General features: G+C 31.3%; 1 protein-coding gene across 1 annotated transcript; it reads left to right on the top strand.

The window, feature by feature from the left end:
* The first annotated feature begins 2,719 nt into the window (after positions 1-2,719).
* Positions 2,720-8,996, top strand: LOC131623613 (uncharacterized). The gene is made up of 5 exons (XM_058894621.1): positions 2,720-2,999; positions 3,396-3,497; positions 4,995-5,136; positions 5,234-5,280; positions 8,511-8,996. Exons 1-5 carry the CDS (start codon positions 2,913-2,915, stop codon positions 8,724-8,726), a joined length of 594 nt encoding a protein of 197 aa, XP_058750604.1. The 5' UTR covers positions 2,720-2,912; the 3' UTR covers positions 8,727-8,996.
* The last annotated feature ends 5,014 nt before the right edge of the window (positions 8,997-14,010 follow it).

The following is a 14,010-nucleotide window of genomic DNA, read 5'->3' as shown; positions in this document are numbered from 1 at the left end:
TTCACATTGATGAGATACCCCTTTCTATGCACAAACACATTGAAAAGACCATACATGTGGGGGTGATGGTAATTGCGGGTTTCGAGTCATGTCCGAATTACTTGGAAAAGGATAGGAGAACCACACTTTTGTGTGATAAACACTTATTTCGGAGTTGACGGCAGTGCATAGAGAATCTTACACACGACTACGGGAATAAGGAAGGATTCAATAAAATTCACAATTCTCTTGTTCCATGTGATGTGACACAAGATAAGAGTTCTTCGGACCAAATTGTTCCAAATCTTCTATAAATATGGTCTCCAAACCATTTATTCAACATCACACACCATTTATTCAACATCACACACCATAAATCAGAGATGACACAAACATATTCTCACCTTGCTTTTGTTTACTTCAATGGTGTGAAGTTGCCACTTCAATTTAGGTTCTCCGAGGACACGCCTCTCACCGAGCTAATTATCATACTTGATTCTCTCACCCACTATCTAAAAAATCGAAAGGTATTCAAGCTTGAGTATCATTAACCATCACTCGACACTGACGAAAATGTACAGTTCACCTAGTTTGCACTGAAGATGGATGACGATTTAAATGTTATGTGGAGTACTCTTCACAAATTTTCTACTAAGGGTCTGATTGAAGTGGATGCGAAGATTCAGAGATCGGGAGCTGTTTATAACAACATGTAGTTTTAGATTCTGTTTGAAAATTTGTGTAATTTCGACTATCTATGTTAAATTTATGTTAGTGTTTTCTGGTTTTTATGTTCTGTTTCATGAAAATTCATTCAGTATTTATTTCAGATATGTACTTCTGAGACCCACCAATGGGTGAATTCGAAAATACATCTCCGAAAACATCCCTAAAAAAATGAAATGAGTGAATTCAGAAATGCATCTCCGAAAGTATCCCTAAAAAAATAAAATATGGTGCGTTTGAAGTAGGGGTGTTCAAAAATGTGGTTAACTGGATTGTATACTTGAATTGAATTGCATTGCACCATAAAAAAACTAAACCACTTAAATGGTTAATGAACTGAACCTTTTAATTTAAACTATTCAAATTCAATTTAAAACCGGTTCAGAACCAGTTTTATTTTATAAACAGATTTAATTATAAAAATTAATTTCTCATAAAAAAATTTAAAAAAATTCTGAAATTAAAAAATAATATTTTTTTCAAAAATAAAAAAAACATTGTTTTTAAAAAAATATCGTGAAAATAATTTATGCGTCTAAGGGGGCAGATGACCCCACAAAGTTTCTAAAATATTTATATGCATGTATATGTAATAGTAGTACATACACCTATGTTAAATTAAAAAATTACTTCAATAACATATCCTCCCTTTCAATTTTTTCTTCGACACCAATCATTAATTTAATAACCTTTTTATGAGGTTTTGGAAGCCCAAAAAAATATATTATGAATTAGTTTTCAAACTAATAGTAATTAATAAGGAAAACAACCGAGTGGCAATTGGCAAGTGCACTAATCTAATGTCTATAGCATTTTTTTCTATGAATATTTTCAAAAATCAAATGAAAAATCACATGATAGATAAATTATTTGCAAGTTGCTAATATATGCAGAAAATATTTTACAAAAAATATTGTTACAGTGATTAAAATAAATAAATCACTACATTATATTCATATTTAAATAAATGATATTGTATCTTTAATATTATAAATCTATGTATAAATTTACTCTCACTACTTAAATCTTTTAGACGTGTCCCTGAATCAAAGCATATTCAATTTACATGGATTGAAATTGAAATTTAATGAAAATCAGTATTTCTTTTATTATCTGTGATTCTAAATTATTCGTTCACTAATTTCTTAGTTGCAATTTTTTTTCTTAGAAGTTGCATCACATATTTAAGAATTTGAGTTTTTCATTACATAACTTGTTATATATCTTAACGTGGTTGATTTATTCAATTTCAGAATAATTTGTATGTATAATAATTAATAAGTATGTATATTTTCTTTTGAAGTGTCAGCTTGTGCATTTTGAATTTGAGAATTGTAGTTTTGATCTAGAGTTGGATCAAGTTGAAAATGGTAGATGGATGTTAGTGTTGAAAAAAATTTCTAAAAATTAAAAAAAAATGTTTTTTTTTTTTTAAATAAAAAATATTTTCTCCCTAAAATAAAAATTTTGAGAAAAAAAATTGAAAATATTTTTTTTAATGAAAATTAAAAAATTAATGAAAATAAAAATTGTTTTTTAAAAATAAATATTCAAAAAAAACTTTAATATTATTTTTTTTATGAAATTCAATAAATTGATTTTAAAAGAGTTCAAAATATAAAATTGATTTAAAATTGCAAACTGATTATAAACTAGTTTATAATATAAACTGGTTCTAAACTAGTTTTAAATTGAATTAAAACGATTTTAGCGGTTAACTGGTTTTTATTAAAATGGTTATTGCAAATTGAATCAAACCATAAATATGATTTGGTTCAATGCAGTTCATAAACCATGAACACCCCTAGTTTGAAGATGCATCTTCGAATTCTAGAGATAAAATAGAAATTTTCTAAAAGGCCCCTAAAAAGGTTAGAAGGTGTATAAAGAAATTTCCAAAAGAAATTGCATAAATATCCGCATGAAAAGAGAAGGCCCATAAAAAAGGTTGAGGCCCATATAGGAAGAGATCCATCGGACAGAAGCGAAAAAAGGTGCAGCCCATACATACAGAAAGATCGTTTTCTGTCATGAAATCGATAACAAACCAGAACAAGAGCTAGCTCCGTCGCACATTGCAAAGCGATTGCGAAAGCAAAATCAAATCCCTAATAACAATAATTTCAATCGAATCGGTGTCTAACTCTATCAGAGTCTAGTGCATGATCATAATCCACAAACAAATCGATCTATCCACCTGAAAAGCAATGGGGAAAAATCAAGCCTACAAAGCTATGCAGAGAGCTAGGCTTGGCGGTGCCTCCGGCGGCCCCGACGAGGTTGAAGATGGCATGGTTTGTACCCTTCCATATTATACCCTTCCAATTTCGTTCAATTGTTCATAACACTCATCGATCTTCCCCATTTTTTGTATTATCGGTTTTTCCCCAATTCCCTTTCGTATTTTGTTGCTATATGAGTTTGTGCTTGGTTTTATTGTCTTAATATTAGGGATTAAAGCAAAAATTATTTGTATTAGGTATCATTGATAGCTTGGAAAAATCATTCAGTGAAAAAATAACTTGTGCACTGGTATTTTAAGCCCCAAGCTTGAATCTCACCATGTTATTTGTTATTCTTGCCTTACTGCATGTGTATATATATTGTATTGTAGGATTGTTTTGCATTATATTGCTCGAATGTTGGATTGGTTTCTTTTCCTGGACCGTTATTGATGAGGACTGTCGCAGGTGGATGGTTCATTTCATTCTCCAGAGTGGCATGCTGCCCGTTTGGCTAGCCTTAAAACCTCTCACACGATCACCTGGGAAGAGTACAAAAAGAAACAAAAGGTAATCTCTTTTCACAAATATTATATGTTTACTCTTGCAAGTAAATTGGAAATACATTTTTCTTTTCTTTGTTGTGTATATATGAGGGGAATTTATGATTTTAGCTTGCAGTGATAACAGACAATTGAGTTTAATGAAGGGGAAGTGTTAATTTACATTTTAAACCCTTTTAACATTTCATATGACATTTAATGTAAGGTTATTTTAGTCAATGCCTCTAAGTTTATAAACACATCTTCTCTCCTCCCCAATTTTACTCGTTTTTTAATTTCGCTTTCATTTACTTGTTTTATTTATAGCATTGCCGGATTCATATTTTTAAATGTGAAAATTTCAAAAAGACAAAAATTGGTGAGTGAATCTTTTAGTAATTGTGACTGAAATAGGGTTTTACACCATGGTTGTAAAGATCACAGTTTACTCATTCGTTTGCACCTTCTTTCACGTTTCTCACACCTTCCAACTCTGGCCATGCCGGGGATGGTTGCATTGCAATACCAAAATAATTTTGTGAGGGAATTATTAGAGGGCCGGGAAAGCCTTGTTGTGATGGGTTTAGCTGGCTGACCCATGTTGCACATCCTGTACTTTAAGAAACATGAAGTCCCCTTTGCCTCAACCTCTCTTAATCAATTGACACTCATCTACTCTCTACTTGATCCTTTTGACATTGATGCCCTCAGCCTCTCATTCTCAAATTTGTTCTGGGCCTTCATTTTAAATAATAGAACCTCTTTTGATCTTTGTGTATGCATCTGTGGCACACTTCCAAATAATTATGATGATATTTAATTTTTTGAAAAATTAAGCACCTGTCTTAGATTTGATTGCGAAAATTATTTCTATGGAGTTTATTTTTTTATCCTTCCCTTTCTAAGAGTTAACTTCAAATGCTAACTTAAGGGGCCAATTGTTTCTTGGATTCAAAAGTTATTCCCAAGAATAAGTTACCCGGGAATATAAAGAATGATTCCTGGGTATTTTTTAAAAAAAGTGTTCAACACAATTGAATATTTTTGAGACAATTAGTAGTTATGTTTCTTTTAATAAAAAAACACGTAGAATTCCGGATTGCACATTCCCACCTTCTCACTTGAGAATAAAACCATGGGAATTATGGAAGTTATATGGGAAGTTATCCTATTCCTGGGAATATATTCTTTCTTAACCTTGTAACAAACTTGGGTAGAGATGTAGAGTCAGTGACTACCCTTGTGTTCCCGGTAATGTCATTCCTAAACTTGAACAAACATTGCCCAAGGGTTAGATCATTAACCTTTCTACTTGTTTATTCGTACTAATCAATTATTTAAATTTTGATAATCTGATTTGCACAAATTGTCCTTCATTAGCGTGTATCTTTTATCAGTCATACCTTTTTTATTGCATGCCTTTCCTATACCTTAATCTGAGTTATTTTGTGTACCAATTTTTTTGGGGCATTAACACTGTTATTTAATTTGTGTTTGACTTGTTTTGATGTACTTTATTCACCAGGAAGAAGAACTGAAAAAGGGGGAGCTGGAAGCAGATGCAGATAGGATGATGAGGGAGTACAGGGCTCAACTAGATGCTGAAAGGGCTCGCAAACTTTCCCAGGGAAGAAATCACTCTAGTAGCAAGTCTAAACATTCAAAAGGTATGTGTGGTAATTTGGTAAAGTTGCAGAAAGCTGCTTTGTTTTTCTAGTGACTTTTCCCATACCTAATGATGAGTGTGCATATTCTATTAAACAGATAAGAAGGACAAAATTTCGAAGAAGCATAGCAGCAAGAAACGAAAGGTGCGTTTGATTTCCAACATTTACTCCTGGAGAAGAACCAAAATATTTCATTCAAAAACCATACTATCGTAGCTACTAACTACCCTTTCAACTATTATGCAACTACGAACTGCTAGCTAACCATAGTATCAAACTAGTTAGAGCGTAGGTCTATATTGTTTTCATTGATGTTGAAAAATACTGTCAAGGCGTATGTGTATTTTGTTTGGAATCTCTTATAGAGAAAATTGGTTTAATTACAGATAACTTCTATAATTTGTCAGCGACTTTCAACCTTCATTTAAAGAAGTTCATTTATATTCCATAAATGACAGGAATAATTCCTATATAACGAAGGGACACTATATTATTGACAAGTAAACGGAAGAAAATACATTAAGTAAGAGCTAATGCTCCCATCAAGGTAAATTCCTATGACCCCAAGCTATAAACAAAAATTGAAATGAAAAACATATAACCCCCTTCTTGCCTCTGAACTTTGTATGGTAGATCCGCTTTATCTCCTCTTATCAACTTTCCTTCTCATTTTTTGTTTAAAATTTAATCCCTCTCCTAAAGAGGGAGTTGGCCCACATAAGTAGATCGTTAAGGCCGTATCAGGCTCCCTTTTTATTTATGAGGTCTAGGAACCCATCAAACCACTCATCAATTCCATCAGCCTGCAAATCTGCCTTGAGGCAAGACAGAATGGGAAAATACACTGATTACAAATGTCATCTTCCTCCTCCCGAGTTCCTTCCTTAGCATATTTAAAAATGCATTAGTTTGGTGGTATGTAATGAGTGAACCTCTTGAACATTCGTTACACTGCAGGCTGGTTCCCATCTCTTTGACCTTATTTGAATCTATTGCTAACAAAGACTCCTTGGGCTCTTCACTCTCATTCATCCCTTCCCAAATCAATATCCTCAAGTATGAGTCATGATTAGGGCACTGATTGACTGCAGGCTGTTTCCCATCTCTTTGACCTTATTTGAATCTATTGCTAACAAAGACTCCTTGGGCTCTTCACTCTCATTCATCCCTTCCCAAATCAATATCCTCAAGTATGAGTCATGATTAGGGCACTGATTGACTGCAGGCTGTTTCCCATCTCTTTGACCTTATTTGAATCTATTGCTAACAAAGACTCCTTGGGCTCTTCACTCTCATTCATCCCTTCCCAAATCAATATCCTCAAGTATGAGTCATGATTAGGGCACTGATTGACTGCAGGCTGTTTCCCATCTCTTTGACCTTATTTGAATCTATTGCTAACAAAGACTCCTTGGGCTCTTCACTCTCATTCATCCCTTCCCAAATCAATATCCTCAAGTATGAGTCATGATTAGGGCACTGATTGGTGGGGCTATAGTCATGTTCACATTGAAACATAACTCCTCATTCTACCTTTCCTTAAGTTCTAAGAAAAATCTCCATTGGTTCCTTCCAAGCCATTTTCATATTTATTCACTGTTAAAGTTCCTCCTTGTTTGGGATGGAAATTATGGGTTTCTCTGGTTGTAGGCATTTTAGGACTTGGACATCCATGTTGCCATGTGAGTGTGACTAGAGTTGGTGAACTCTTAGGTGCAGCAAAATGAATCAATTTCCTGTCAATCACGTGTAGTGGATATCCCTATATAACAGTTGGCATGTTCTAGTACCATCACCTTTACCTAAATCTAGTTATCGGGCATGGTTGGAATTTGAGTAGCAAACTTCATTCTTCCACGGTTCCTCCTTGGATAAATGTGATAATGGACTCCTGGAATGACGACCTCCATACCAATCAAAGGTCCTTTCATTTTCTTGGTCCAACCTTTGTTCTGCTTTCTTCATTACCTTGAATCAGAGCCTTGTCTTTCTCTCCATGCAGATCTCTGCTATTGGTACTAAGTACTTGCAACTTAGGTGGACATGTTTTGATCGGTGACATGTGTCTCCGCTCTAAATACCTAGCTGATAGGTTCATCACCATTAACTGAATGTGATAATCCTTCGCAATGAGCGCAATGGTACAGCTACAGCCGCTGTTTATCATTGTTAGCGCAGGAACCTTCAAGCACTCAATGTGTGCTGCTGCAAGAGACTTGGTAACATCCTTGGTATTGGATATAAAGAACTCAGTTTGGTTGAATGATCGGTCAATGGCATTCCATGGTCCCTTTTTTAAAAATACCGTGTGCTTCTACAATAGCTAGTTTTTATATTACATCCGTTCCTAATATAGGACCCCTTGAGGAAATCACTGGGATTAAGAAAGTTGGTTGTGATATTCAATTTGTTGATAATTGGTATTGGTTTTGCGAGTTTATCCTTCAGGAGAGAGAAATCGTTATTTTAGTCACTGTAATTTTTTTTAAATGTGTCTGCAATTTCAAAATACTTTTATTTTAGTCCATGAGTGTTTTTTTTTATTTATGTTATGTATTACAAGAAAAACATTTTGAGTGGACATTGGCTTAAAGATCAAGGGGTATCTTTGGATTTACCCTTTGTAAATCAAATTACATAATTTATCCTTTTCAATATCTTTTGTCGCCTGAGGTTTGGAAGGTCTTCAATAGATAGATTCTATTGTTTGAAAAAAATAAGTTATATAGAGCTTATGCTTTTCAATGTCTTGTCACTTTGTGGTATGTAAGAAGTGGAGGTTTTAATGAAATAATTATTTTGGTTTGAAGTAATTGATGTTACATTACTACTTCCCTTTCCTTCAAAATTTTAGGAGTTTTTTTTTTTTTAAAGTCTTAATTGGATTTAAATTAGGCTTTCATCATCAGTCCCTTTTTTCAACCATTTGCTTTTCATCGACTGCTTTGCCTTAATAATTTAATTCATTTTCACCGTCGGTGTGAAGAGTTTTTACGTTGTCAATCAATTATAATGGTCAGATTATTAGAAACATTTGACTTTTATCATAAGCACTTCTAAAGTGACATGACATGATTAATTGCGATGTGATGACAATCCAAAACTTTTTACACCAATGTATAAAAAATTAAATTTGTCTTAATATTAGCTTGTAAAGTGCTTGTCTAATTAACAACCTTCAATTTATGTTGGAAGTGATCGACATATGACTAGCAATTCTAGGTTTGTATATTACTCTGCAAAAGATATTTGTTGTAGCAAACTGATTCTAATTACTCGACCAAGCAATATTAATTAAAAGTTGATTTTTATACTCATTTTAGTTGCAAGTGTATTTTTTTTCTTACTAATTCTTATTGCTTTATCCATTGTAGCATTCAAGAAGATCTTCTCCATCTAGCTCCTCTTCATCATCTTCATACTCTTCTAGTAGTGAAGACGAGAGATCGTCAAAAAGATCCAAGTCCAGGTCTAAGCGATCAAAGAAGGAGAAGAAGTATAAGTCAAAAAGCAAGGATTCTGGATCTGATAATGACGGACCAGTTCCCCTATCAAAATTTTTTGGGACATCAAGAGTTGACAGTGGTTAAATACTTGGTTTTGTATCATAAAATTGTTTTTATGCAAATAGTAAATTACGGTCAGCTTTACTTTTATGATTAGTGTATTCTTTACCTATTTGTATTTTTATGTTATATTCTCTGTTCTCTCTCAAGAAGTTGATTGTCTCTTTGGTTGATTGGTGTGAGAAGAGAGATGGACATTGAGTTTTACTTATTTAAAATTGCACAATCAATGTTTGACTAACACTTCTGATGAAGAGGTTACATATGAATGCATTGCATTGCTCTTTCATGGAATTATAATTGTGGAAGACGCAATTCCATTGATTTTGGAGATTGAATGGTTCAATACCATTGAACATGTGGCATAATGACCGAGCTTGCTATAAAATAAATATCACTGTTGCAAATTGAATAGCGAGAATGGACTTCACAAGAATAATGATACACTTGTAAAAAAAAATAAAGATCAAATTGTTTAGTAATTTTTTTAGAAAGATAATAAATCTTCATATATAAATATTATTTTATTTTTGCATTAAGTATAAGAATATTTGAATAATAGTAAATTTACTTCTGTTTATAAAGATAATCTTGTTTAAAAATATTTGGATCAACAAGGCATTTTTTTACCTAAATAAAAATATTTGGATGAACCACAAACATTTAAATATTTATATGGGTAATTTAAAGAGTGAATTGAAGGATTTATCTATATTCTCATAAACTTTTCATACATAATAAAATATATTGAATGCAATTTATACCTAATAAAACAATTTTTTTAGGTCCTTTAAAAAAATAATCAATAAATTTTTATTTATTCAATATTTTGATAAATAAATTTTATTTTTCTAGTTTATAAATTTCTATATTAGGAGAAAACAAAAATTATTAAAATCTCAAATAAATATAACTTTTCTAGTGTGCTCTTAAAATTTCAAGCAAACATTGAATTTTTAAATAAAGTTTGAAATTTCAAATATTTATATTAAATTATTTATAGAAAATATATAAATATAAATAATTGTTTTAATTTTGTGTTTTAAAATTGATAAATTATGATTAGGTCAAAATTTATTTCTATAGTTGATCAATGTTATCAAACTCAAATATTAATAAGAATACAAATTTTAAATTGACATAAAAATAGATACTAAAAATTAGTAATTAAATATTTGAATATCAATATTTTGAAACAAATTTAGAGGGATAAAAAATGAAAGTTATTATAATTAAAAGATCAAAAGCATATTTAATTTTATAATTTAATGTTATTGAGTAAAATTTAAATTAAAAACAACTATTTTATAAAGTGTGATTATGCATAATGTTGCTAATGAGAAGTTTGTTTTTACTCATTTTTACATTAACTTTTTAATAAAAAAAATGTGCCTAACAATATTGTGTGTGCTAGTAAAATAGTAAAAAGAAAATAGAAAAAAGATTGAAAAGTTTAATTAAATTTTTTTATTAGTAATAAATTACTATAACTGATTATAAAATGGGAGATCCCAATTTACATATAATTTTACCGTAATAATTATTAATTAGTGGTTATTTTATAATAATAATAATTATTACTCAATATTTAAATTTTAATGTCTGTTAAAAAATAATATAAACTTTTTTCTATTAAGTATATAAAATCTCCACATGTTCAATGAAATTAAAAGGGAATATAAATAATATAGATACAATTGAGTGTAGAGTTTTCTAAAACACAACATTAAAGTAATTAGAACTAGATCTTAATGTTCAAAGGTTTAATCATGATTCAACCAATATATATATATATATATATATATATATATATATATATATATATATATATATATATATATATATATATATATATATATATATATATATAACTAATCCATCGTTAATTGGTTCAATAATAATTAATGTTAAATTTGATAGGTCGAACCACTATTCCATTTCCGCAACTACGAATGATCGGAGGGGTTGGAACCTGAAAAAAACAAAATATTCAAATTTTTATTTTAAATTTATAATACTTAACATTATAGTTTTGAAAATCTATAAATTAACTCATAACATATTTTTCATTAAAAAAATTGATTAGAAGAGTTTGTAAATTTAGAAAAAAAATGTAAAATAATAAATAATAGGCTTAAATAGTTTTTCGGTATGTGTAAGTTAGCGTGTTTCTGGTTTTCGTCATTGCATTTTTTTTTTTGGATAAAGTCCTTAAATTTTGAAATTTTTTTAAATTTAGTCTCTAAAACTAAAATCCGTAGAAAAATCTACAGATTTCCTACGAATTTTAATTTTAGAGACTAAAGCAAAAAGATTTTAACATTGAGAAATCATTTTCAAGAAAAAAAATACAGAAACGAAATTAAAAAATACGTCAACTTATAATGACCAAATAACTATTTAAGCCTAAATAATATCACCATGTTTTGAAGGAAAAGCATTAGCAGTATATTCTAAAAGTTACTTTATGTTAAAAATAGCACTTCTCATTGAGATTTGTTTGAAGTATCCAAACCATATATAATTATTTACAAACAAACTCATTCGAGCTACATGTTTCACTTTCACCAATGCACCCATTTATGTTTCGGTCTCTTTTTGTTTTTGTTTATTTTTATGTAAGGTCGTCACAAGTTTTTTGAAGTCTGTGTAGGTTATTCATGATTTAACCATGAAAAAATAATTAGAGGTTCTATTTAATTAAATTTTAACAATGACAAAGATTTATGAGGTTTTATTTAAATATAATTTAACTGTAAAAATTTTGAGTGGTGTGATTTCAAGTGAGTCAACCAATAGTGAAGAAAGAAAGTTTCTGGACTGAGAAGAGAACTTAGAGAGATAAATTCCAAACAAGTATAAAAACATTGAAAAATAGCGTGATTTCAAGTGAGGGGGCCTCCCTTTATATAGTAGTTGGATTCATCAAAATAATGGATGATATGTGGATTGCATTAACTATTTAATTGATTTTCTTAAACAATTAAATGCTTTAAATATAAAAGAGTATAATGCCCAAAAAAGAAGGTTTGAGAATAGAGCCGTCGCACATTATTAAGGCGCTAACCAAATGCCTTGGGGCATAAGTTTGGATTGAGTTAATTGATTAGACCAAAGTCTTAATCGATTAAATAAGCCAAAATTCCCCCTCATGCTATTTCTACAACTCCTAAGTTATATGGTACAACTCCAATGTATTTTTGAAAATTTTCTCTTGATAAGGTATTTTGAAAAATGTTTTAGTGCGTGTGTGAGTTGCCTTAGTATTTTTAAGCTACTACCTTAATTTTACAGTACTCAGTTCACTCAGACAGATCTCCATACAAGACCTGGAGCAGAGCTTTCACATATTTCTTCAAAAAGGCTTCAAGACTTCTTGCTAGTATCTGATTGTATAGGCACTTTTATCTTGAGTCCTCTTCTGTAAGCACATATAGATCTTCATGCATTGTCGTCATCAAAACTTTAGATACTGATCTTTATTAAAGGTCTATTACCTGTAAAACAAGATTCCACACGTTCTTCTGCTCCATAGTCCTATCCAACAAATTAGTCCAATGCTACCGATCAACCAAAGTGATATGAGCAGGATTCTAACATATCCTATTCATGAAGGTGTGCAAGAAGAAGCCCGAGATGAAGGCCAATATCTCTTCTATTATCTAGAGATTTAACTATCGCAAGAAAATCCTTAACAACAATAGCAAGCCCCAGGTCGTCCACAAAGGCTAGAAGAGCATGTGCTTGGTATGGAAAGTTAGGCCATTGAGATTTCACCCAACTTTTATGCCAAATCACACACATTTGGACATCATTTTTAGGAATACTATACTGAACCCCGAGATCATATGACTATTTAGAATTTGAGGGAGACTTTTAGAACTGCTAAATACATTGAGACGTACTTTAGAAAGCATGATCAAGTGTTAGCCCTCAAAAGAGATCAGACGAGGACGACCTGGATCGAACAAAACCAGGAATTTCAGGATACCATGGACGATGTGCACAACTACTTCATTCTAATCAAGATTTGATTACATGTGGATTGTATATGGTTCACTATCTTCTAAGCGAATTTGTGTTAATTTGAGTACGTATGGACTATTCTAAGACATCCAATCGCCTCTACCAAACTCTGGTTACTCAAAATCATGCCGAGTACCTATAGTACTAAAAAAAGGGATTCCTTCCCTTTTTTTTGGATCAATATCAAAATTACGATGTCAAATATGAAGGACCAACTCGACCAAATAAATCATCATCTATATCACTGCGATACAAAAAGAGTATTCAATGTTGAGTATTATTGTTCTTTAATCAAAAATGATAAACATGTTCATTTCACCAACATGCAACTTCAAAAGATGATAATGCGAGAATCATGTTCTCACTATTTGGTCAATATCATACCAAGAGTATGTTACCTTAGTCAAATATGTTTGTACTATTTGCTGAAAGTCTGAAACTTGTTTTGTCGAAGGATATTTGATAAAATCACAACGTGTATGGTTAAATCCAATTACTCCCTCCGTCCCACAATGAGTGACCCAGCACACCATTTCACACAGATTATGAAAAGTGTAAAAAAGTAAGAGAGATGATATTTTTACTATAATACCCTTATCATGTATTGGGAATGATGAACTTTTTATTAATTAGAAGGTAAAATTGAAAAAAGTGTATTGGAAATTGAAATGGGTCACTTATTTTGGGACATCATATTATTCCAAATGGGTCACTCATTGTGAGACGGAGGGAGTAAGTAATTATTTTATCTCTTCCATGAAGTTATTTGTGTTTAATAGATGCTTTTAATTTTGTTGATGTATTGTTAGTGTTGTTGATGTATTATGTTGCTAAAATCAATCTCATCATATCTAACATAGATCATCTAAACAAAAACGTTCTCCTCGCCACCACATAATTGCCAGAATCTTAGAAACCTCCTCTTTCAATCACCTTTGAGCACGGATACCGCAGTGATGGCTCCAGCGACAAGCCGACAAACAGCGGGTAATGACCGGAAAGGCTTGTGTTTGGTCGTGAGTTTGTGAAAAAGAAGATATGAATTAAGGTTTAAAGGGAGTGCACAGTTGCTGAGATGGGAACAGACTTATATTTCATGCACATAACTCAGAGTTAAGAGGTAGATATAACTATCACCTATAACTTTTTTGATATGCCTCAAAAAGGAACCAGAAGAACATTGCCTATACCAGGCAACCTGATTTTATTTTGTCCAAATAAAAACGTGTTCAATTTTGTAATCATATTAGCTAAACAAATAACCTTTAACAGAAGAAAAAAA

Source organism: Vicia villosa, unplaced genomic scaffold (genome assembly GCF_029867415.1).
Source record: "Vicia villosa cultivar HV-30 ecotype Madison, WI unplaced genomic scaffold, Vvil1.0 ctg.000074F_1_1, whole genome shotgun sequence".
NCBI classification, from domain to species: Eukaryota; Viridiplantae; Streptophyta; class Magnoliopsida; order Fabales; family Fabaceae; genus Vicia; species Vicia villosa.
Note: the sequence above shows the minus strand (reverse complement) of the source record. Positions and strands in the feature narration are given on the sequence as shown.

Coding starts and splice junctions, on each gene's coding strand:
- LOC131623613 (XM_058894621.1), top strand. CDS start 2,913: ATGGGGAAAAATCAAGCCTACAAAGCTATGCAGAGAGCTAGGCTTGGC. Junction 5,137..5,233: donor CAAGTCTAAACATTCAAAAG/GTATGTGTGGTA, acceptor TCTATTAAACAG/ATAAGAAGGACAAAATTTCG. Junction 5,281..8,510: donor ATAGCAGCAAGAAACGAAAG/GTGCGTTTGATT, acceptor TATCCATTGTAG/CATTCAAGAAGATCTTCTCC.